The sequence below is a fragment of the Natrix helvetica genome (genome assembly GCF_964273705.1).
Source record: "Natrix helvetica genome assembly, chromosome: 3".
In the NCBI taxonomy this organism is placed as follows: Eukaryota; Metazoa; Chordata; class Lepidosauria; order Squamata; family Natricidae; genus Natrix; species Natrix helvetica.
In genome coordinates this window covers 45,768,265-45,793,563 of record NC_138549.1, presented here as the reverse complement: position 1 = coordinate 45,793,563, position 25,299 = coordinate 45,768,265, and the positions used below count along the sequence as shown (strand labels likewise).

At 40.5% G+C, this 25,299-nt stretch overlaps 1 protein-coding gene across 9 annotated transcripts in view; it reads right to left on the bottom strand.

The window, feature by feature from the left end:
- Positions 1–25,299, bottom strand: part of FRMPD4 (FERM and PDZ domain containing 4) — a 570,850-nt gene that overhangs the window by 58,782 nt on the left and 486,769 nt on the right. For 7 of the 9 annotated variants that reach the window (XM_081946813.1, XM_081946810.1, XM_081946808.1 and 4 more), the window contains 2 exons: positions 1,636–1,796; positions 868–970 (listed from right to left, as the gene is read on the bottom strand). In XM_081946813.1, the coding sequence (XP_081802939.1) occupies positions 868–970; positions 1,636–1,796 (264 nt within the window). Of the gene's footprint in view, positions 1–867; positions 971–1,635; positions 1,797–15,052; positions 15,100–25,299 lie in introns of all 9 variants that reach the window. The other 2 variants (XM_081946814.1, XM_081946815.1) reach the window with 1 other exon arrangement.

Here is a 25,299-nt window from a genome sequence, read left to right as displayed (position 1 = left end):
AAAACTTTAGACTAGTACTGAATGTTCTCCTGAGAATTTGGCATTACTTACAGGATCCACTTACAATTGCCTGGCCAAATTGGTACCAGAGAAATACAAGAAGAATTAATCTTGAAAATTTACATCTGATTAAAGAGTTTAAGCAAATGGGAGTTTCTTGAGCAAGCTGCAATGATATCCTGACTCACCTTATCAAAGATCCATATATAAATTAATATATACTGTATTTTACTGTAGCAAAAGAAGAACCTGGTATAGGAAAGAATTCTGATTCCTGAGAATACTTTATTTTTTATCTAATAAATTGCATGTTTTAGTTTATTATAGATGGAGATGAAAGTGTAAAGTCATAATGGAATGAAGAATCCCACATTCTACAAAAAAAATCATTTCCATTTCCTTATAGCCATGTACTCTACAAGGATATACAATCATTCTATTTACTCTCAATCGCTCTGATGCCCTTATTCTTACAGTCTTTTCAAAGATAATCCTGATAGAGTAGCCTACATAGCCAGCTCTCAGTTTCACCTGTCAGATTTCTCAGTAGTAATTTGTTCAAGATGACATCTGCCAGAATCATCCATCACCTACTAACCTATATAAAATTTATATCTGCCACAGTGGCTATAGAGAAAAGAAGAATTACATATTTAAAGTGTGGATAACAATATTTCTTGCTTCCATTCACTGTTGTTACAAAAACATTTTTGGCATTTTAGCTTGCCTAAAAATGCTCCCAAGCACATTTCTTTTCAACCAGCCCTAAATAATAACACCACAGTGTAATAATTGGTCTTCCAATTTTATATTGGATTCTGGTAAAGGTAATGATTTAAAATAAAATAAGAAAAAGGCAACTACTACCTGACAAGGTCAATGACTCTCTCCCTTGGGGCAGTGTTTACTGGCTCATCATTAATCATTATGATTTGGTCTCCTGGTATAAGTTTTCCTTCCGAAGGACCACCTGGAAATACAAGCACAGATTATATTTTATGGTATAATTTATTTGTTATGCAGGTGCTGTAATGCTGAAAATGCTAGGGATATTTTCCCATATTGACATATGAATGTGAAATGCATTTTTCTGCAATATCAAATTAAACCAACATTGGCTGTGGCTTTAGTTGTGGTTTTGCTCTTCAGTCTTTAGAATCATTCATTGGAATATGTGGATAAGTGGTCAGAGGCCCTCAATTAAATAAAGCAAGAAAAAACTAGTTGGAGTCCAGCAAACTCCAGGCCCTTGTGGAAAGGTTTTGGAAGAAATTGTTTGCTTGCTTGCGTTCTACTTCACTATTAGTACTATAGCTTACTAAGCTACAGGTATGACACAAACCAAAGAATTTTGACTACAGAGGCTATCTTGTGTTGCCTCTTTTGTATAGCAAAGTAATATAGAATAATGAATGTCAACCTTCTATAGTACAATGTCTTCTAAACGTATTTGGATAGAGTTTCCAGGCACTGTTGTCATAGGCTTCAGGGAATTTGGGGGATTCTAGTCCCAACACATCTAGAAAATACAATGCTGGAACACACTAACTAATGGAAATCTATCAGCAGAAGAGATGTGATAATAGGAACCAATATAACAATTAGATTAATGTTAGCCAAACGCAGAAATCATACCTGGTGTTACTGAGCGCACAACAACAGGTTTTTCACTGCCAGCCACAAAACCAAATCCCAAAATTGGGTCTCTTTTCATTTCTATTTTCCGAGGTGCTGGAGGTATAATTTGGCAACTGTCTATTCGGGGATCATCAAAAGGAGCAGTCTGAATCATGTGACTAAGGGAAAAGAAGACAGGCATTTTAAAATCTAGGTAAAGCTACAAACACAGGTTTCTAGTTGAATTTGAAAAGTATATCAATACTATTTAAACAGTAAGAATGTATTTTGATACAAAACTATAGTCCTCAACATACTTAGCATGATAAACAAAATAAATTTGGTAATTTGAGTAAACATAGAAATAGGAAGTTCTCAACTTACTAACATCATTCATTTAGTGATTGTTCAGAGTTACAGCAGCAACTGAAAAAAGCAATTCGTGACCATTTTTCGCACTTATGACTACTACAACATTCCTATGATTATGTGATGAAAAATTGGATGCTTGACAACTGGCATGTATTTTTTTTTATTTTTTTTATTATAATTTTTAATTTTTTTTAAACATAAAAAAAGACAACATAAAAAATTCTCATCCATTACGTACAGTATGTCGTTTGGTTACAAGCTTTGTGCATCCATATTTTCAATTACAACTGGCATGTATTTATGATGTTTGCAGTTTCCCGGGATCATGTGATCACCTTTTGTGATCTTCTGACAAGCAAAGTCAATGGGGAAACTATATTCACTTAACCATTTTTCTAACTAAACAACTGCAATGATTAATTTAACAACTATGGCAAGAAAAGTTGTAAAATGAGACAAAATGGAGGAGCCAATGTCGCAACGATACGGACGTGCAGTCTCGATGCTCTGAGACCGCAGCCGATACTTTTGCCACTGAGTGGTCCAATCAGACGTAAACGTACCACAAAGATGGTGAACAGGAAGAATATGTCTTGCTGATCTCAGGGACATTGCAAAGTCCCTGATCGATGTAAAAGAAGTTCTTCAAGCCGGCGACAAAAAAATCCAGCCAAGGCTGATGAAGTCGGGGTGGCTCCAAAACGGAAGGATACGGAAAGAGAAAGTGTTTTCAGCTGGTGAGGAATTTTCAACGTTTTAAAAGAGACTGCCTATAAAAAACTTAAAATTAATTTAAATTGGAGAACAGAAGAAATAAGCGATGGAATTAAGTTTGGAATGGTTTTGGACAGTGGGTTATCTTACTTTTTAAATACTATGTTCATGGATGGAAGCCTTTTAAAACAAATGGATTAAGTTTTCTTCTTCTATTTTTTTTTCTTTTATTAGTCTTTGTAACCTATGGACTAAAATTCTCCCCTTTCATTACTGTGGATGTTTTTCTAACTCATTCAAGAATCAGACCTTTTTTAAACTTGAAATACAAAGAAAATTGCAACAATAACAATGCTACTCGGAGGCTGGAGGTTTGTGTATTGGAAATGAAACACTTTTACTTTTCTCACTGATTATCCTGGCTTGGCACTCCAAGGTCTCACTGCTTGTTTATAGAGAGTGACAAGAAGAAAAGCATACAGATGTCCCTTTGAAGTATATCTTTAACCAGAGAAAAGTGAAAACAAAACTTTATTGTGAATCTATGCTTAATTTTGTAAGAACCTTCCAAGCTAGAGCAGCAGTGTTTGTTAGCTGGAGATAATGGCACAACTTCAACAGCAGAAAGAAACTTTAAGCCTGCAAAAGATATTCTTAGAAATACAGAAATTATCAAACACATTTGAGAGGACCGAGAAGAAGTTGGAAGACTTAGAGCATCTAACAGTAAAATATGATGAAGAAGTTGGAGATGTTTATCAAGTGGAAAAAGTGGAGGTTAGAATCCTAAAAATCGAAGAGGAAAATGAATATAAAGAAATTGCTGATATTTATGGTGATTGGTTTGTTTCTGGAAATGGAAAGAGTGGAATATTGAAAGAGGAATTAAATGGAGGGGAACTCTACCCTAGATGGCAAGACACAGAAGAAAAAACAAAAGAATTTATGGATTTAAAGAGAGAAATTTTATTAGCAACATCATTGATAACACTACTGACAATTAAAGATAAGCTAATTGAGGAAACAGAAGAAGGGCATCGAAATTACAACCGAGATTTTATAAGCAAGTAGTTGCTAAGAGGAGTCCATACAAATTTGATTAAAGAGATGATTAGAGGACTGACACCACAAATGGCAGAAGACATGAGACTATTTTGCTACTGGAAAGATACAGGTTGATAGATGGAAGTATATAATTTAAAATTAGTTAAAGTTAGTGAAATTTAGTGACAATAGATATAGTTAAATAACTAATTGATAATGATAATAATGTATACAATGTGTAGTGTTATGATAAGTAATAATTGGATATGAATATTGAATGGTACCCATGAAAGGAAGATTAGAAATCCTTTTGAATTATATATAAAGGTTAATAAAAAACTGTTAGATTCAGTTAAGTCTTGTTTAATAGGGGGAAAATGTTATGATACAGGATATAGTCAAATAAAGGAGGGATAATGATAACAACGTATATATATATATATGGGTACAACATAAGGAAACTGGATGTAAATTGTAAACAGTGATTTGGAAAGGAGGATTAGAAAATTTTGTTATTAAATATTATGGATTTTTAGCTAGAATAGGATATAAGGATCTAGTGTTATTGGAGGATTTTAGAAATAGTAAATGAAATGCCAGTATGTGGTTATGTATTATATCTTGGTATATTTTATGATGAAGGACGTTTAAACAATTATAGTCAAATGAAAATGGAGGTATGATGACGGGAACATATATAAATATCTGAGTTAAAATACTTGAGTTAATATGAATTATGCTTGATGACTGTGGAAGAGATGCACGAAAGCCTTTTGTAACCAACTGATACACTCTCTACAGTATGTAAAGAAGGAGTATTTTATGTGTTGTGTTTGTTTTGAAAATAAAAAATAAAAAAATTATTAAAAAAAAGAAAAGTTGTAAAATGAGGCAAAACTCACAACGGTCTTGCTTAGCAATGGAAATTTTGGGATCAATTATAGTCATAAGTCGAGGACCCCTTGTATGCAGTTGCAAGTCCACTAAGACACATTTACAGGTAGTCCTCGAGTTACAACCACAATTGAGCCTAAAATTTATGTTGCTAAGTGAAACATTTGTTAATTTTAGGACTTTTCCTGCCACAGTTGTTAAGTGAACCATCGCATTTGTTAAGTTAGTAACATGATTGTTAAGTGAATCTGGCTTCCCCATTTTCTTTGCTTGTCAGAAGGTCGCAAAAGATGATCACATGACTATGGGACAGTGCAACCATCATAAATATGAGTCAGTTGTCAAGCATCTGAATTTTGATCATGTGACCATGGGGATGCTGCAACAGTCATAAGTGTGAAAAATGGTCATAAGTCACTTTTTTCAGTGCCATTGTAACTTTGAACAGTTACTAAATTAACTGTTGTAAGTTGAGGAATACCAGTATTTTATTAGAATTGTTACAAAGTAACTTCATAAAGGATCAAACTCAAAATTCTATAGATTTTTAAAAGAATTAATCGGTGTCTGTAAGAAAGAGGATAGTTTAGATATAGTGGACAAGTATTCAGTCTTTTTGAATTAAAGTTTTGCAACATACATGTATAAATATGGGTGTATAATAAATATAAAAAAGAACCTTCAAGAAGGGAGAAATATAAAGTCATACTTGTATAAAGCACTAGATATATTTTATAAAATACCTAGGTGTTTTTACTAAAGCAGCATGAAATTAGTGAGTTAAATTCATCCTACAATCTGGTATTCATGTTATACTGTATAGAAAGGCCTATTCAATGTGCTTCCAAGACAGGGTTGTATGGTTGGTGTTATAAAGTTATTCTGTAATTAAAGGTAGCTAGACATTTCTATTTGCACATAACATATCATTGGATTAGTCAAGTGTTAGTAAAAATAAGATTAAATTTCATTTCATAAATCATGCTTTGGTTGGTGGCTGAATAAATTCAAGCAAAAGTTGTCAAACTTAGATTGTAGCTCCCGGGGATCAAATATTAGAGTTTGCATTTACTTCTGCTTTGCCTAGCCAATCAAGTTCAGCCTGTGTAAGCACACAGGATCACTAGATTATTAGCAGAATTTAGTCAATGACTAAGAGATGCATCATTCATGAACCTCCCTTGTTTAGTCCACCTCGTCCAGCCTCTCCCATTTTGCTGACACATCATCTGTATATTTTGCTCTAGCTTTCTTCCACACTCTGGCTGGAGTAGAAGGAACAGTGTGACCAACAAGGTGTGGCAGGCATCACTTCTTCTCCACAGCTATTAGTGCATCAAAAAGCAATCAGTTCCAGAAAGGGGGGCAGGAAGCAGTGCAGTAGAGATATTAACTTGGCTGGGAGAGGAAAAAGATGGAATGCCATCCCTTCCCAGGTTGCAGGACTAAAGCAGTCTAGTCCAATCCACTTTCAACTCAGGAAAAGAGCTGCTGTGTTCTCTCAAGAGCTCTCCCACCAGTCCTCTTCCTTGCTCAGCTGCTCCTGGATGGTACAGCATTGATCCCTCCCCTTCCCAGTGCCACACGGGAAGTTGATGTAATGTTGTTGTTGAACAAAATCCAAGTTGGCTAAGAAAGTCTATGAATGGCAGAAGTAACCATAAATGGACCTGCTGCTCTTACTATTCAAGCCCACATATGAAGATTGCTCTGTGCTGAGGAAGATTTGCACCACCTCTTTCAATCTACTAGTTCACTTGTGCATGGCTCATTGTGATACAGGTAGTCCTCAACTTACAACAGTTCATTTAATGACTGTTGAAAGTTACAATGCCACTGAAAAAAGTGACATGACTGATTTTCATATTTCACTGTCATGTGATTAAAATGTGGATCCTTGGCCACAGGTTCATATTTATGATGGTTGTGTATCCTGAGGTGATGTGAGCCCCTTTTACAACCTCTGACAAGCAAAGTCAGTGGGGAAGCCAGATTCACTTAAGTAGCATGCTACTAACTTAACAACTGGAGTGATTCACTTATCAACTGTAGAAATGATTTCTTCCAACAGCCAGTTCACCTAACTGCTCAGAAATTTAACTGATTCTCCTGAAGTGGTACAAACTGGCTGAATCCCACCACTGTATCAGGGGTGGGTTTCATTTTTTTTACTACTGGATCTGTGGGCGTGGCTTGTTTGGTAGGTATGACATGGTGGTCATGTGATGGTAGGTGTGGCTTGTTGGTCATGTGACTGGGAGCCCGTGGCTTCATGGTGATTTAACTGGCTGGTCATGTGACTGGGTGGGCGTAACTGGTTGGTCATGTGACTGGGTGGGTATGGCCAACTTGATGTCACTCATGTCAAGGGACGCTTTGCCTGACCTCTCCTTGCCTGAAAGGCCTCAATGAGATACAATTTCTCTGTCTATTTATTTACTACTGAAGATCCAAAATATACTATTTAATCCTATGTACATATGCCATATGTGCACATACATATTACATCGTATAGAGCCGTGATGGAGAACCTATGGCATATGTGCCAGAGGTGGCAGGCAGAGCCCTCTCTGTGGGCACAAGTGCCATCACCAGCTGCTCTTTTGGTTTCATGTGTGCCGGCCAGCTGGTCTTTGCGGCCCCTGGAGTGTTGGAAAACGGTCTGAAAACGCCCAAAAAATGGCCCAAAACAGTCAAAAATGGCCTGAAAATAGCGCCCAAAATGACCTGAAAATGGCCCCAAAAGCCGGCTGAGAACCACCCCAAAACCGCCCCAATACAGTCAGAAAAACAGCCAAAAATGGCCCAAAACAGGCATGCGCGTGCCAGACAGAAGGTCATCGGGTTTTTGATGCTCTGGCGTGCACACACACACACACACACACGTTCTGGCTTGGGCACTCAGTGCTAAAAAGGTTTGCCATCATTGGTATAGAGTTTGTTTAGGCACACAAAAAGATACATTATCTACTATATATACTGTATGTGTATATACACAGACAAACACAAACAAACACAGACACACAAAGAGCTCTTCTAAAACTACACACATTGAACCTCACTTACTGCATTTGGAAAAAAACATCCAGAGTCCACTTTCTCCCACATATTTAACTATAACTTCTGTACATTAGAACATTACACTCACCTTCAGATGTTATTCCCTAGCTTGAACATGACTGTTATGTGGTGAAAATGCCATGAAACTCACTTAACAAGCTCTTGCTTAGCAACCAAAATTTTGGGCTCAATCGTGGTCATAACTCAAGGACTATCTCTGCCTTCCTCTGCACGGCAACCTTGTCCTAGTAAACTCCGTCTCCTTTCTGGCAATTTTCCTCTCTGTTAGAGGCACCAAAATAATCCAGATGATATAAGGTTTCCTGCTGGAGCAGGGGGTTGGACTAGATGACCTCCAAAATCCCTTCCAGCCCTAGATTGCTGTGCTGTTTCAAAGAGTCTTTGAAGCCAGGCCTAGTACCAGGGTTAGCAGTCCTTCCTTCCTCTCCATCTCTCTCTCTCTCTCTCCCCCTTCCTCTTTCTTTCTCTTTTTCTTTCTTTCTTTCTTTCTTTCTTTCTTTCTTTCTTTCTTTCTTTCTTTCTTTCTTTTTTTCTTTCTTTCTTTCTTTCCTCTCTCTTTCTCTTTCTTTTTTCTCTCTCTCTCACGTTTTAGGAATCACATCTAAAGGACCTCTAGAAGTCTTGTTCAAAACTAATTGTACTCCGTGACAAAAACTTTAGCTCAGATTCATTAACTTGACTATAAATGATCCTATTAAAATAGTTTAGGGTTTTTTTTAAGAATATGGAAATGAGTAAAGCAATATAATAGAGAAAGAAAGAAAAGAAAGAAAGATGTTCAGTTCCCCCCTCCCACCTGGTCACGTGGCTGCGAAGGTTGACAGCTGCCCCCTCGTCCCTGCTGCGAGACTGCTGGCCGGCAGGGAGGGGGGGTAGGCTAGCACAAATGCTTACCTATGTGTAGGCAGGAGGAGGCACTGTGCACATATGCACAGCTCAATTAAAATTGTTCTGTGCATGTGCAGAACTTTTAAAACAAGATGGTGCCACCGACTGGAGAACTGGTTCGGGAGCGTGGCGGGCCTGGGTCTCTGCCGGTTCCAGCAACCCAGGCCACCAAACCACTACCGGTTCAGCCAAACCAGTCCGAACCGGTAGGAACCCACCTCTGCACTCTGTGTGTGTGTGTGTGTGTGTGTGTGTGTGTGAGTGTGTACATACATTTATGTACATGAGTACATTGTAGAATCTTTGAACTTCTACAGTAAAGAAAAACATACTTGATAAAAAGGAAAACAATAAAGGTCATATTTAAATGTGTTTTTTTTTCAATAAATGAACCACACTTTTTAAGTTCTAATAATTTAAAATGACATTCATTTCTAAAATTTAGGTGCAGAATTCTGTACTTTTAGCTTACATTTGTATTCGCTTTCACCAAGAACTCAGTACTTTTATTGTTTGTCTATTTTCTCTTTGTTAACATTTACAATAAAATATAACATAACTCTAGGCAGTATCTGGAAATCCTGGTCTCCTAAACAAGCAATAAATAAGCTACAAGTTAACAAGGTCCAGGACTGTGTGCCTCCTGATCTTATCCTTGGTTCTGTACTTAATTCTTATTATGGACATTCAAATACAGTTTTCTCCATTCTCTAGGTGTACTGTATAAACATGGTCCCCTAAAATATTGGTTAAGGCACTGGAAGAACTTGGTCTTAACCCAACCTATTGTGGGAAGAAATATCCATCTGGTTCAGTTCCAAGCTGAGAGAAAGACACTGGAAACATGGAGGCTAAATGGAAAGAAGGTTTAATGATGAACAGAACCACATGGGGTTTCCCAACCACACAGGGTGGCTGGGAAACAAAAGGAGAAGGAAGTGCTATGTATAACCGTTCTGAACTTCTGAACGAGACAGGATACACATCAGTCAAACACACAATCCATAGGTGGAGATCAGCAATATGGAAAAACCAATATTTACAGGTAGATCTGGGCTCTCTTCTTTGGTCACATCAAGGAAAGAGAACCCTTTCCTACAAAGGTGTGTATAAGTATGTGTGTGTAATTATGGCTTATTTTACAACTAAACATAAATTCTATTTGTCTGCAAGTTCTCCATCAATACTTAAATGCTCTAAAATAACATCATTTTATAGTACCATATAAGTAAGAGCCATCTGGATGAGCATATGGCACAAGTATAATTAAAAAAATAAAGATTATCATGCCCAAACATGCCAAAGGCTATATGACATGAATAAATCCACATACAAAGGAACAGGAAAATAGAAACAAATCTAGAACTATAAGCAAATAAACATTGCTTATAATTCGTAATACTAGGGTGGGGGGATAATAATACTTAGAATTAAAGCCTATGTAATTTTAATTGAGAGAAAGAGAAAAAGAGAGAGAGGGCGCTCACACTATCTGAATCATAACACTAATTCTTTTCTCAAACAAAAATTGAATAGAATTTGGAGATCTACCAGAGATTTCAAATTGCCTGTCAACTAAGAAACTGACATTTAACAGTTTAATTTTGAAAACCTTTAGTGTATATGTTAGATTGGGTAATGGATAGGCACACACAGGCTTAACGGTAACAACAGCTCTTTATTAAGTACAAGTGAGAACAATCCAGCGAAGGTTGAGTCTGACAGCAGCTCTTTTATAGGGAGCTGTCAGACCCTTTGACCAATAGGATTAAGCCTCTGTTCCCACCGGAACAGAGGACCTTGGTGGAAACCACTGTAGTTAGAACAAGTATCTAACACCCCTCCCCTCTTGGATGGAATAATCCTACTTGTTATGTAGTCATGCAGGTAAGCGGGCTTTTGGGTAGCTCTGCCAGACCTGCGCAGTTCAGTAGGAGGGGTTTCCTTGGACAGGTCGGATGGACCTGTTTGCTCTGCAGCTCCGCTTGGTGGAAGCTCCTGGAACCTTCCACAGGCCACAGCTGGAGCTTCTGGAGCCAGTTCGCTCAGAGCTTGCTGCGGGCCTGCAACATAACCAGATAAGTTCCTCGGTACCCTCGGGCTTGAGCTGGCCATGGAAGGAGTGAGTGTTTGTTTCGTTTGGGTAGGGCTTTGACTCGTGCAGGAGTTACCTCTGGTTGTCTAAGAATGGAGTTGGAGAGGTGGCCACGGACTTGGTCAATGTGCCTTCTCCAATTCCTACCATCCTCGAGCTCTAAGAGGTAAGAGCGAGGGCCGGTGTTGCCTATCACTGTGGGAGGAATCCACAGAGTTTCCCCGGCATACTTATGGGCGTATACTGAATCCCCTACGCTAAATGTCCGAATCTTGCTTGTGGAGTCTGGGGGCGATGAGGCAGAATAATTTGGGTGTAGCCGGTCTAAGTGGGACCTTAGCTGGTGACCCATGACAAGCTTGGAGGGGCTTCTCCCTGTAGTGGCACTGGGTGTGATGTGCTGAATTAGTAAATAGTGGTCAACCCGTGTTTCCAATGTCCCGGGCCCATCCTAGAGGGCCTCTTTTGCAGATCTCACCATTCTGTCTGCCTGACCATTGGAGGCCGGATGGAATGGCGCGACCAGGGCATGCCTGATTCCCTGAGCTGCTAGGAAGGTCTCAAATTGCATGGTTGTGAATTGGGGCCCGTTGTCAGAGACCAAGACGTCGGGCAGGCCGTGCATGGAGAAAAGTTTCTGTAGCATCTTGATGACCGCTTCTGCCATAGTGGAGGTCATCAGGACTACCTCTAGCCATTTTGAGAAGTCAATGTGAACCCTAGACCACGGTGCTTGAGGTCGCTCCCACTCCTTAGCGGATGCCTCTGGGGGAGCTGGTCTGGACTCCTGGCATGGTGTGCAGGTAGCCACCCATTCTTCGATCTCCCTGTCCATGCTAGGCCACCACACATAACTCCTAGCCAAAGACTTCATCCTGACAATTCCAGATGCCCTATGTGTAAAGCCTCTAATACTGCAATGCACAGTTTGGATGGAACAACGACTTGGTCCCCCCACAGTAAACAGCCATTTACAACTGATAACTCACCGCATTTGGCAAAATACATTTTGAAATCAGCCCCAACAGGCCCCTTGGGCCACCCCCTCCACACCCAGTTCAAAATTTGTTTGATGGTGGAGTCCTTTCAGAGTGATGGGCAATGTCATTGGACGAGACAGGCCCAGTCTCCAGGCAGTCAATGAGGAGGACTGGCGTCTCAGGGGTAGGGTCAGCAAGAAGTTCAGGCAGTGGGCAGCGGCTTAGAGTGTCAGCGTGCCCCAAAGTGGAGCCTGGTCGGTGGATGAGACGGTAGGCGTAGGCAGCTAGGAAGATGGTCCATCTGGTCATTCGGGGTGATAATGACACTGGGGTAGGTCGGTCCCCAGCCAGTAAGCCCAACAACGGCTTGTGGTCCATAATCAGTTCAAAGTCACGGCCATATAGATACTCACGGAACCTCTTTACTCCAGCCACTGCAGCCAAAGCCTCACGGTCCAGCTGGCTGTAGTTCTGCTCTGCGGCAAACAAGGTCCTGGAGTAAAATGCAACAGGGGCTTCAGTTCTGTTGGGCATGCGGTGGATGAGGATGGCGCCAATGCCGAACAGGGAAGCGTCGCAGGTCAGCACCAATGGCAGGGTCTGGCTGTATTGTACCAGGAAGGAGTCCGCTGACAGGAGTCGTTTCACTGCGGCAAATGCGGCAGCCTCGGCTCTGCCCCAGGACCACTTCGTGTTCTTAGCCAGGAGACGGTATGAGGGCTCAGCAACGGTGGCTTTCTGTTTTAAGAAAGACACTGTAGAAATTAAGGAGTCCAAGGAAAGCCTGCAGATCAGTTTGATTGCGAGGTGTGGGGGCGTCCTGAATTGCTTCATTTTTTTGTCTTGTCGGGTGAATCCCAGAGCCATCGATTAGGTACCCTAAGAATTCAACCCTTGGCGCGTTAATTTGGCATTTCTCTTTTTTGAGACAGAGGCCTTTATCTCTAATTCGAGCCAAAACTGTTCGTATACGTTTGAAAAGTTGCGCCTAATTTGCAACCCATACCAAGATGTCGTCAAAATAGGGGATGACTCCTGGAATCCCCTGCAAAAGCCGTTCCATGACGCTTTGGAACAGTCCAGGGGCGATACTAATGCCGAATTGCAGCCGGTGACATTTGAATGTACCCCTGTGTGCCACAATGGTTTGGGCCTCTGCCATAGCGCCATTTACAGGCAATTGTTGGTATGCCTGCGCCATGTCCAATTTTGCAATAAACTTTTCGGGGGGCCTAATGAATGAAGGAGGTGCTGTACAATGAGTAGGCACCTTGTTGTAGCGCTTTATTTATTGTGCACTTGTAGTCCGTGCAGATGAGGACAGACCAGTCAGATTTGACAGGTGTCACTATAGGGGTCTTCAATTTTGGGGCAGAGAACAAAAGATACTCTCCTGGGTTTTAGCCTTATTGGGGCTATGTTGGGGTCCAAACTAAAGGAAATTGGAGTCCCCACATACTTCAGCTGTCATCTTCCTCGCTCTCTGAGCTCTTGGGCTCTGCAGCCTCACGATGTACATGTGTACTCTTTCATGCCTCTTGTGGAGCGCTTTGGCACTGCAGAGTCTCAGTAGATTTGACGGCTGATTTGGACGCCCTGGCTTCGTCCAGGGCGATCTGCAGAATGAGGATAGATTTAGCGAGTAACCTCCTCTGTAGTTTAATGTCCCACATGCCACAAATTTTGTGATCCAGAATCAGCTCGTCCAGGTCTCAGAATTCGCAGTATGCTGCGGCCTTGCGAAGCGCCGCAACGTATTCATTAATCGACCTGCCCTCTTTCTGGTTCCTGAAGTTAAACTCCTGCAGGTGAACATGCTTGGACGGCTTGGGAGCATAGTGGGTCCTCAGCGTCTGCTGGAGCATGGACCAGGTGACTGATTGCAGCAGTGTCGGCTCAGAGAGGTCTGTGGAACAGTATTAGAAATTCTGCAAATAATTTATTCTCAAATAGCCTTCCGCTGCAACTCTATGCATAACTATAGTCTGTATTTGATCACATATACTATAGTGATTTACTTCTTCCATGTTATTACATGTGTATGCGTAATATATCTGTCATATTATCAATAAACGTGTGCTATAAAAGTGAATTAAAATGAGAAAGCATTTCAATCTCACAAATATCCATCAGTAAACCCTGTTGAAACTGAAACACAGTACTGTATAAAGCAGTGATGGCGAACCTGTGGCACGCAGAGCCATTTGTCAGGGCACACGAGGCGCTGCCCTGTCAGCTGAGTTCACCCTTTTTTAAAGCCATTTTTTGCCCTCCCCAGGCTCCAAAGGCTTTATATGAGCCTTGGGAGGGCGAAAAGAGCCTCCCCCCTGGAAGCCCTCCGGAGGATTCATGAGCTTACCTGAAGCCTCCGGAGCGCAAAAAAACGGCCCTATGGGCAAACCGGAAGTTTGGGAATGGACTTCCTGTTTGCTCGGAGGGTCATTTTGACTGCCCCAGAGGCTTCAGGGAAGCCTCCTGAAGGTCCCTGAAGCCTCCGGAGGGCTTCCAGGGGGTGGGGGAGGCTGTTTTCGCCCTCCCCAAGCTCCTATAAAGCCTCTGGAGCCTGGGGAGGGCAAAAAAAGCATGCAAAAATGGGAGGGTCGCACCTGTAGTGCACGCATGTGCACTGGGGGGGTGTCGCGCATCACATTATGGGTGCAGCATGCCTGCACATGACCCCCCTGCGCTCCCCCCACTTATGGCACGTGAGCCAAAAAAGGTTCACCATCGCTGGTATAGAGCAAAAATGGACAAAGGACTAAAATTGTAGAGCCTTTAATGTTTACAAAAGGACAAACATCAGATTTTTATTTGTAAGAAATTTGAGAGTTCTTTAACTCATATAATCTGCTCTTTTTCAGATGTAATCTCATTTTGGTTTCAAGATGCTATATTAATGAATTAGAGGGAATAGGCATTATAGTTAAGGGTTTTCACATGATATTGAAGTATACTTCTAAAACATAGAATTTATTATTCCATACAAATGTTTAGCTTTATTGGGCAAGGAAAATAATATTATTTCAAATAATTGGAAATAAACTCCTGATATAAAGGATTGGATCCAGGATAGGAGATAGTTATCTATTTGTCAAAGGGCTTTATATTCTAAAAAAGAGAAGATGAAGCAGTATGTTTCTGTGTCATTGAAGTTTGGGAAGCATAGAAGCAACTACATTTCTGTATTAATGCACTCAAGCAACTATCGCTAAATAAGCCAGTATTCTAGAAAAGAAACATATTATTAAAGGGTAAGCAAATTTTGGATTATGCTTCTATACAACCAATTTTTATTGATAGAAGAGGATTAGAAATGTATAAACTATTGTTTGTTTTATATTTTTCTAGGCACTTTTTATGTTCTTACCATTGTGAAATCAGAGCTTCCATCTTGTGGCATGACACAGAAATAGACTGTTATTCAGGTAAAAAAGAAAGGCAAAGGCTAATTATTATACAGCTACATAATAAATAAAAATGATTAATTATGGTCATAAACCAGCAGAAGTCAACATAAGCTTGTATAATTAACAATTAGAATTACTATCCTTCATGTCTAATAGTATTAAAAATTAATTTTAAGACAAAAATAGAAAAAAGATGCAACATAAAGTATTAAATACATTTATTTATTTAATAAAGTTGTACACCATCACTCAGTGACTAATAAATTAAACATAAAAAATAATATACTAGTAAAAATAAAGTTAATATTAATTGTTGGGTAAAATCACAACTTAGAAAAGCAGTACTAGTCAGAAACTTTGTTAAGAAATGACAGAATAATAGAGAAGAGTTGGAAGGGACCTTGGAGGTCTTTTAGTCCAACCCCCTGCTCAAGCAGAAAACACTATATTATTTCAGACAAATGGTTGTCCAATCTCTTCTTAAAAACCTCTAGTCTTGGAATATACATAACTTCTGGAGGCAAGTTTTTTCACTGATTAATTGTTCTAACTGTCAGGAAATTAATGAGCTGTTTATCAAATTTGCCTCTGGCTAATGCTTAGCATGACACAACAAGATTACAAAGGGTTGGAAGAATAGGCTGAAAAGAACAACATGGCCTTAACCAAGGAAAATGCAAAGGGAAAAGAAGGAAAATATCTAGAACACAATTACTGGATGGGGAATTCATGATTTGAAAGCTGTACTTTGAGAAGGACTTGGGTGAGATTACTGACTACAAGTTGCCCATGACCCAGAAGTATGGGACAGCTGCTAAAAGGACTAGCATTAGTCTGGGTTGTGTTATAAAAGAAGATATTGCAGAATATTGACAGGTTAAAAAAGACACAAAGGAGAGTGATGTAGATGGTACAAGGGACATGACGGCATACTCCATTACGATAGCCAATGGAACTTGGGCTATTCAATCAGAAACTAAAAAAGACTAAGGGAAAGCATAGTATTATTGTTTAGGTATACAAAAGGATACTCAAATGTTCAGAAACTATTTTCCACTACGCCCAAAACTAGGATCAGAAATGATGGGCATAAATTGCAGTTATCTAAAATTTGTTTAAATGTAAGGGAAAGTATGAACAATATCATCTTTTGAGATCTGCATGATTTGCATAATCTTTAAACCTTAGGTCCCCACTAATAGGCCTCAGATTTGATGGTCAGATGGTCTTCAGGAGTTTGACAGGTTTGTGAGGGGGGAGGTTTGCTTAAGGTGACCAGACGTCCCACTTTTGGCGGGACAGTCCCGATTTTTAATAATTTGTCCCGCGTCCCGCGGCGTTTTTAAAAAGTCCTGATTTTTGGTAAGGTGCGCGGCCACGCACGTGTCAAGAAAACACCGCGCAGCAGTTTGCAACTGCCGTGTAGTGATTTCTACTGTCACAGGCTCCAGAAGCTGGAGAGGTCCTTTGCAGGCGGGTAGAACTGGCCGCCCACAAAGGACCTCCCTGGACTTGTTTTGATGAGCGTGAGGCGACTGAGGGTAGTTTGCACCAGCTGCGCCCGCTCAAACTATTGTCAGTCGCCCCATGTTCAGCAAAGCAAGCCTGGGGAGGTCCTTTGTGGGCAGCCAGTCCTAGCCGCTTGTGCCTGGTGCTGCGGCTGAAGTGAACCCCCAAAGCCCCCGCCGCCACTAGAATAACTGCTGCCTCCTCCTCCTCCTCCTCCTCCTCCTCCTCCTCCTCCTCCAACAGCACCACCACATTTGCTGCCCGGCGCTGCGGCTGAGGTGAAGCCGCCAAAGCTCCCGCTGGCACCCCTGCCCGTGACAGTGGCACCTCCCCCTCCGCTCGGAGCACCTGAGCTGGGCCACACATTACCCCCGCTCCTTCCTCCTCCGCCATGCTTTTGAGGAGCCATGAGGCCACGGAAGCCAGTAGGAAGGCAGCGGATGGGGCGGGAGCAGGAAAAAAAATGCCTCATGGCTTCTGAAAAGCACGTCGGAGGAGGAGAATGCGGCAGGGGTAACGCGGGGCTCAGCTCAGGTGCTCCGAGCAGAGGAGGTGGCGCCGCCACCGCTGCCATGGGCGGAGGTGCCAGCGGGAGCTTTAGCAGCTTCACCTCAGCCACAGTGCCGGGCAGCAAATGTGGTGGTGCTGTTGGAGGAGGAGGAGGCGGCAGCAGTTATTCTGGTGGCGGTGGGGGCTCATCGGCATCTTCAGCGGCAGCCCTGCCCCCGGTGAAAAAACCCGAAGATGGGGCAGATCCACACAGATGATGTCGCCGCAACATGACTGGAGGAGAAATTCTGGGAATTGAAGTCCACAAGTCTTAAAGCTGTCAGGTTTGAAGACCCCTGGGTTTTTTTTCCCTAAAGGGTTAGGGGTGCAAGGATATAGACCAAATTTTAAATCAAGGAAACCCCCCCCCCCCCCGGTCAATGGTGTCCCGCTTTACCAATGTTAAAATCTGGTCACCTTAGGTTTGCTCCATGAGTAGACCGGCTTTTTATTGTCTTTTGCTATTTTAATTTTATAAAACCACACAGAGTTTTCTGGAATAAGATGGCTATAATTTCAAAAAACAACAACAATTGTAGAATTCAGCTTTTAAAAAATTAGACTGTATTCATTCCATGGCCAAAGTGCCTGACCAGCTGTGCACCTTCTGTACTAGTGCATTTGTTTTGAATTATTTGAGGGCAATAGCTATGTCACCATTTTCCTTTATTTGCGCAAGAATTTAAGGATGGCTAATGCAGTTCTTTGAATACTTGATATAATAGAGGTGGCATGAAATGTCCTACTCCAGGAAGTGTGAAAAAACCACCCAATTTCTATTTTGACTTCAGAGGGTAAAAATCTATATTTCTATCCTACAAAGTCATTTATGCAGAAGTTAAATAATAATGGGGCAGAGATGTAGTCCTCCTTTTTGTTGATATAGAGAACATTAAATGACTGTCAAGGTTATATCTGACCTTCAGCTTTATATCTTCATGAAGAATAAAAAATATATGCAAATGAACATAGCCATCCGTGCAAAAATAGCTTGCTGGACTTTGCATAAATGGCTACATAGATATTGGAAAAATATCATGACATTCTTAGGGCCAAAGCTGGTTTTTAGAATTTCAACTATATACATTTATTATTCATATAATGATAATTCAATAGGGCAATGCATTTTAATTCACTGAATTGGATCTGGTCTGAATCATACCTAGAGAGATCCAAAGAAATGATTGGAGCAAGTTAGATTGAGATGTCATTGGCTTGGATGAATTTCTGTTCTGTCATTTTCCTTCTTTTTTCTTAAATTTATGTCTCACTGCAGTCTAAATTGTCACATATTATACACATTAGCAAAGCAATCACATATTAGCAAGGTATAGATGTAAATCTCCACTGGTTTCATAGACATATCCAAATCTAATTGATGCAAGTTCACATTCATATTTGGGGTCTTGCCACCTCATTTTTTTCTTTTAAACAAAATTTATGTATTTTGCAAATTGAACATATGAACAAGAAATACAAAATACGGCACTGTGGTATTTTACTTGGAAATGGGTCGGCATGCTATCACTTTATGTTTACAGATCTTTGACCCGGACAGGTGAATTCAGATAACATCAAAATCAGGAGTGTCTTATGAAAATCAAACATATCTAAATATACATGTTTTCTCCGGTCACCTGAATATGCTACAGGGAACTGGAGTGCTATGTACACTCAGTTGGTGCTCCCAAGCTGCTTCTGTTCTGTTTGTCTTCCAAACTCTTTCTTCCCTAACCCTTCAGGCCATTTCAACAACGCCAATGTAATTCTCAGTAAAACAAGAGTTGTGCCAGCCCTGCTGAAAATACTTAATTTGCTTTTTAAATCATGATGCCTGGGGCTCAGAGGAGCGAGGCAAAAAGAAAAGCAAAAGGAAGAACAATTAATCCTTTCTGTCAGTATAAGAGAGTTGCAGCAATGTTTTGATCAGTCTGTTTGAAGCACAAAGTTAAAGGAGCATTTATGATTCTTAGCAGGCAGTTTCTCTGCAGCAAAATTAGCCATTCATCCCCATTCTTTTGCATATAAAGGGGAAACAGGTTATAGTTGAACTATATGCCTCTACTATCTGTTTTAAGTACATAATTTGGAATACTAGACTACATTGAGAACAACAGCAAAGCACTAGCCATCTTACTTTGTTTTAACGATAAAATGAATATATTCCTTTATAAAAGAGATAAAAGAAATGACATCCAAGGAAATAATTTGTGATTGTGTTTATGGTTAAATTTTTTAGATTTCATTGTTTATAACTGAAATCATGACAGGCAGCAGTATCCTTACATTTTAAAATTTAAATCTAAGCAAGCAACCTATTTTAAGATGTCACCTGTTAAGGATGCTGAACGCAATTCTTTTAAAGTTATTTTAGCATTGCACCGAACAATAATTTGATATTCTTAGCATTCATTGCTCCTTTATTTTTGATTTCTTAGCCAATTACTTGTACTTTATTTGTTGGAAGAATCTCATATTTTCCAGAGTGCTATGATATTTGGTATTAGTTTAATATCAATTGTTCTGCTGTTCTGAGAGAAAGGCATTCTTAATAGGCATGTGTAGTTTTGGCCAAGTTGAACAACTTCTGATCTTGGGTGGTCAATTTTAGTTTGGTTAGGTCTGATTGGAATTTGGAATTCAAAGTTCATCATTTTAAGTAAACCATGCCCAAAGGCAGAGGGTGCTAAGGCTGCCTTTGGAATAGGAGCAGTCAACATTCGAACGAGGAAAATGGATGCTTGACTAGAAGAACTGCAGATTGAATTCAATAATATGCATTGGGATATCATTGTATAATGTGAAACTTGACGAAAAGGTAAAAAATTAGTTAAACTTGGGACTGGGCATTTACTATACACTAGAGCCGTGATGGCGAACCTATGGCACGCGTGCCACAAGTGGCACGTGGAGCCATTTGTCAGGGCATGCGAGGCGCTGCCCTGTCAGCTGGCCAGCGCGCATGCGCGCGCTGGCCAGCTGAGTTCACCTTTTTAAAAGCTATTTTTCGCCTTCCCCAGGCTCCAGAGGCTTTATAGGAGCCTGGGGAGGGCGAAAAGAGCCTCCCCCGCCCCCCCGGAGGCTTCAGGGACCGTCCCTGAAGCCTTCGGAACACTTAAAACCACCCTCCGAGCAAACCGGAAGTGACTTCCGGGTTGCTCGGAGGGTTGTTTTAAGCGTTCCGAAGGCTTCAGGGACCATCCAAGGCTTCCCTGATGCCTTCGGAGCGCTTAAAACGACCCTCCGAGCAACCCGGTCACTTCTGGTTTGCTCGGAGGGTGGTTTTAAGCGTTCCGAAGGCTTCAGGGACCATCCGAGGCTTCCCTGATGCCTTCGGAGTGCTTAAAACAACCCTCCGAGCAACCCAGAAGTTTCCGGTTTGCTCGGAGGGTGGTTTTAAGCATTCCGAAGGCTTCAGGGACCGTCCAAGGCTTCCCTGATGCCTTCTGAGCGCTTAAAACCACCCTCCGAGCACTCCAAAGGCACCAGGGAAGCCTCGGACAGTCCCTGAAGCCTCCGGAGGGCCTCCGGGGGGTCGGGGGAGGCTCTTTTTGCCCTCCCCAGGCTCCTATAAAGCCCCTGGAGCATGGGGAGGGCAAAAAATACATGAAAAAATGGGGGGGTCACACATTTTGCGCGCATGCGCACTGGGGGGTCGCGCGTTGCATTATGGGTGCGGCACGCCTGCACTCGACCCCCCCTACACTCCCCCCACTTGTGGCACGCGAGCCAAAAAAGGTTTGCCATCACTGCACTAGAGGTACCGAAGATGAATGATGCGGAGGAGTTAGTTTTCCACATCAACTAAAAGCTGAAAGATTCTGTAGTAAAATTTGCATATTAGACACAGTAGCCCAATGCATAATTCAATTGAACAAACAATACAAGCTTCAAACCATTCAAGCTTACATGCCAACAATAAGCTATAGTGATGATGAGGTCAAAGAGTTTTACGATGTGGCGTACCTTCAAGACAAAGAAAAATGCCAATACAAAATACTAATGGGTGACTTTAATGCAAGAATAGGAAGAACAATATGACTGGCCCATATGGAAGTGGTGAATGAGATAATAGCTGCAACAGACTAGTAGATTTTGATGAAGGACAGAAACTTTATATGATGAATTCATTTTACAAGAAAAAACTAGCAGAAATGGACATGGATAAGTCCATCTGGGTACACAAGTGAAATTGACTACATCGTGTCAAGTGATAAAACCATATTTTGCAATTGTACTGCCAGCAATCATTTTAACGTTGGAAATGACGAACAGCTGTTGGAAGAAGGAATTACTTTAAATTGGTTACATTACATACAGCTTCAGAAGAGATGGGAAGAAGATCGCAGGGTCGGCTTTATGGATTAAGCAGATAAAAGAGACTGGTCCAAAACAAGTTAAAAGAATATATAATGTACTGTTAGAAAGAGACTCAGAAAGTGAATTGGTTAAGGATTGTATGATTAAATGGGCTCAGAATTTTGGTGAAGTGGTTATGTTGGAAACGTGGGAAAAAATATGGGTTCAGAATGTTAAATTTACACAGTCACAGAATTTAAGGGAGAATTTCTATAAAATGTTTTACAGATGGTATTTAGATCCTAAAAAATTATCATGCATGTACCCAAATGTTCAACCAAAATGTTGGAGATGCGGGTGTCTAGATGCTACCTTTTTTCATGTATGGTGGACTTGTAACAAGGTTAAAGCTTTTTGGATAAAAATATGGTGGGTTATGCAGAATGTATTTAAGAAAAGAATACAATTCACTCCGCAAATGTTTTTATTGGGTATAGTTAAGGATTTTACCAAAGGGGAAACAAAATTGGCCTTGTATATGGTTACAGCAGCTAGGTTGTTGATTGCGCAACATTGGAAAAAAGATTTTTTGCCGACAATTGATCAATGGATTCAGAAGGTGGCGGGGTTCGCTGAAATGGCAAAAATTTCAGCTTTCTTAAAAGCTCAGAAACAGGAGGATTACACACAGGAATGGGCAAAATGGATTGATTATATACAGAATAAATACCAGACTAGGAGTTATTATCTAGCCTTTAGGTAAGAATGTTTAGACCGATAGATGATCAGAGTAAATAGTATATGCGATGTTTGGAATTGTTAGAGTGGTATATAGCGGAAGTCAGGGGGTGGGTTTGTGTGGGAGGTGGGGGAGGGTTAGGGTGGAGGGTGGGGCAATATATATGTATGAATAAATTAGAAGATGGGACTAATGAAACATTGTTAGGCTAGGAGAAATTTATATTAAGAGTTATAGATGTTAAATTAGCTTAGAAAATGATCAATGTGTTATTATTAATTTAAGAGAAATTTATATAGTGTTTGTTGGGAGGAGAGGGGTTATGAGTAATCTATTTTAAGAAGGGGGGAGGGGAGGGGGTAAAGTGTTTGGTATAATATTTGAATGTGAATTTTTGCGGGGGGGGTTTGGGGGGGTATAGCATTTGTATGAGATTTATATTGTGTGGAGGGGGGGGGTGAAAAGGGGGAAAATTTGTTTGTACAAAACTCTTTTAATAAAATAAAAAAAATAAAAAATAAAAAAAAGGAAATGACCATAGAATGGTACAAGCTAAAGTGAAGATAGACTCTCAAAAAGAGCATATAAAATAATAATAATAATAATAATAATAATAATAATAATAATAATAATAATAATAATAATAATAATAATAATAATAATAATAATAATAATAATAATTTTATTTGTTAGCCGCACCCTCTCCCGAAGGACTCGGGGTGGCGTACAATAAAAACATATAAAATACAAATATGGACAATACAAACACAAAATAGACATATACGTGGAGGAGGTAGACAGATGGATGGAAACAATTAAAATCACAGTTTAAAATCCCCTAAATACAATCACAAAATTAAAAAACCCGTCAGGAGTGATATCATCAAACTATGGTTGAGCCAGGCCAGCTACTTGGAATAGGTGGGTCTTGAGCTTTACACGGAAGGCGCGGAGGTCAGAGGTAATCCTAATATCCGGGGGGAGGTCATTCCACAGGGCTGGGCCCGCCACAGAGAAGGCTCTGCTCCTAGGCGCCGCCCCCCCGGCACTGTCTGGTGGACAGCACCTGGAGAAGTCCCTCTCTGTGTGAGCGAATTGGTCGCAGGGATGTATGGGGCAGAATACGATCCCGCAAAATGATAAAGATGTCACAAAAAACAAAAGTATTAGAAAAGATCAGTGTTTTTGATATTAATCTGTCAAATCGTTTTGCTCTAATGCAAGATTTGGAAGAGATGAACATTACCAAAATGAACAAATAGTCAAAAACATCCTTACATCTGCTACATTTATCACACCACTAGAAAACCACTTGGTACAGTCAAAAATTTCTGATGAAATTAATGATTTAATGAAAAAATGATGGACAATGAAGAATACCAAACATTTCACTAATAAACTGGAGTATGTTTAACGGGTGGGGGGCATGTCATTATTCTTTCATCTTTAAGGCTTTTACTGGCTAAAATAACAACAACAAACAGCTTCTTTCAACATGTAAAAAAAAAAAAGTCAAGGAACCAATTGGTCCATTAGTGGGATAAAGCGGCAAGAAGGTGACAAGCAACAGGGAGAAAGTAGAACTACTTAATTTGCTTTTTGCATCTGTCTTTATACAAAGGGAACAAGCAGTCCAACCTATCAAAAACAGTACCATAAAAACAGATTAGGAACACAAGTTAAAATACACAAGAAAATGGTAAGTGAGTACCTGTCTACCCTAGACAAGTTCAAATCACCGGGACAGATGGATTACACCCCAAGGTTCTGAACTGGCAGACATGGTATCAGAACCACTGATCTATATCTTTCCAAGATCCTGGAGCACCAGTGAACTACCAGAGGACTGGAAAATAGATGATGTAGTTCCCATCTTTAAAAAAAGGGGAAAAAGTGTTCCAGGAAACTACAGACCTATCAGCCTGACCTCAATACCTCGGAAGATTCCAGAAAAGATAATCAAGTGATGAATCAGTGAACAGGGGCAAACTAAGTCATACATGGGTTTGTCAAAAACAGATTATGCCCAGACAAACCTTATTGCATTCTTTGACAAAGTGACAAAATTAGTGGACCATTTTGGTAAGGTATTTGATTAAGTAGGCCACAACCTACTACTTGATAAGATAGAAAAATGTGGGTTAGACAGCATCACCACCAGACAGATTTGTAACTGGCTGACCAACCACACTCAATGTGTAGTCCTCAATGGAAATACAACTACATGGAGGGAAGTATGCAGTGGGTACCCCAAGGCTCTGTTTTAGGCCCCATACGCTTCATCAATTATTTGGATGGGGGGATAGAAGGGGAAGTCATTAAATTTGCAGATGACACCAAGCTGGCAGGAATACTCAACATTCCAGATGACAGACTTAAGATACAGAAAGAACTTGAGAGACTTGAGCATTGGGTGCTATGCTATCTAACAAAATGAAATTGAATGGTCAAAAAAGTAAGGTTCTACATTTAGGCAAGAAAAACCAAATGCACCTCGTTCAATAGTAGTGACTGTGAGACGGAACTTGGAGACCTATTGGACAATCACTTAAATATGAGCCAGCAGTGTGCTGCAGTTGCCAAAAAAGCTAACACAGTTCTAGGGATAGAATCAAGATCACGTGAAGTGTTAATACCACTTTACAATTCCTTGATAAGGATACACTTAGAATACTGCATCCAGTTTGGGTTGCCATGATTGAAAAGACAATGTTGAGAAAAAGTGCAGAGTAGAGCAACAAACATGATTAGGGAACTAGAAGCTAAAACATATAAACTGCTGGAATTGGGCCTAGTTTAACGAAAAGAAGGTGTAGGGGTGATATTATAGCAGTGTTCCAATATCTCAGGGATTGCCACAAAGAAAAGGGAGTCAAGCTATTCTCTAAAGCACCTGAAGGCATTACAAGAAGCAATGGATCGAAATTGATCGAGGAAAAAAATGAACCTAGAACTAAGAAGAAATTCATCTAGTAGAACAATTTGCCTCTAGAAGTTGTGAATGTTCCAACAATGGAAGTTTTTAAGACAAGATTGGACAACCATTTGTCTGAAATGTACAGGATTTCCTGCCTGAGCAGGGGGTTGGGCTAGAAGACCTCCAAGATTCCT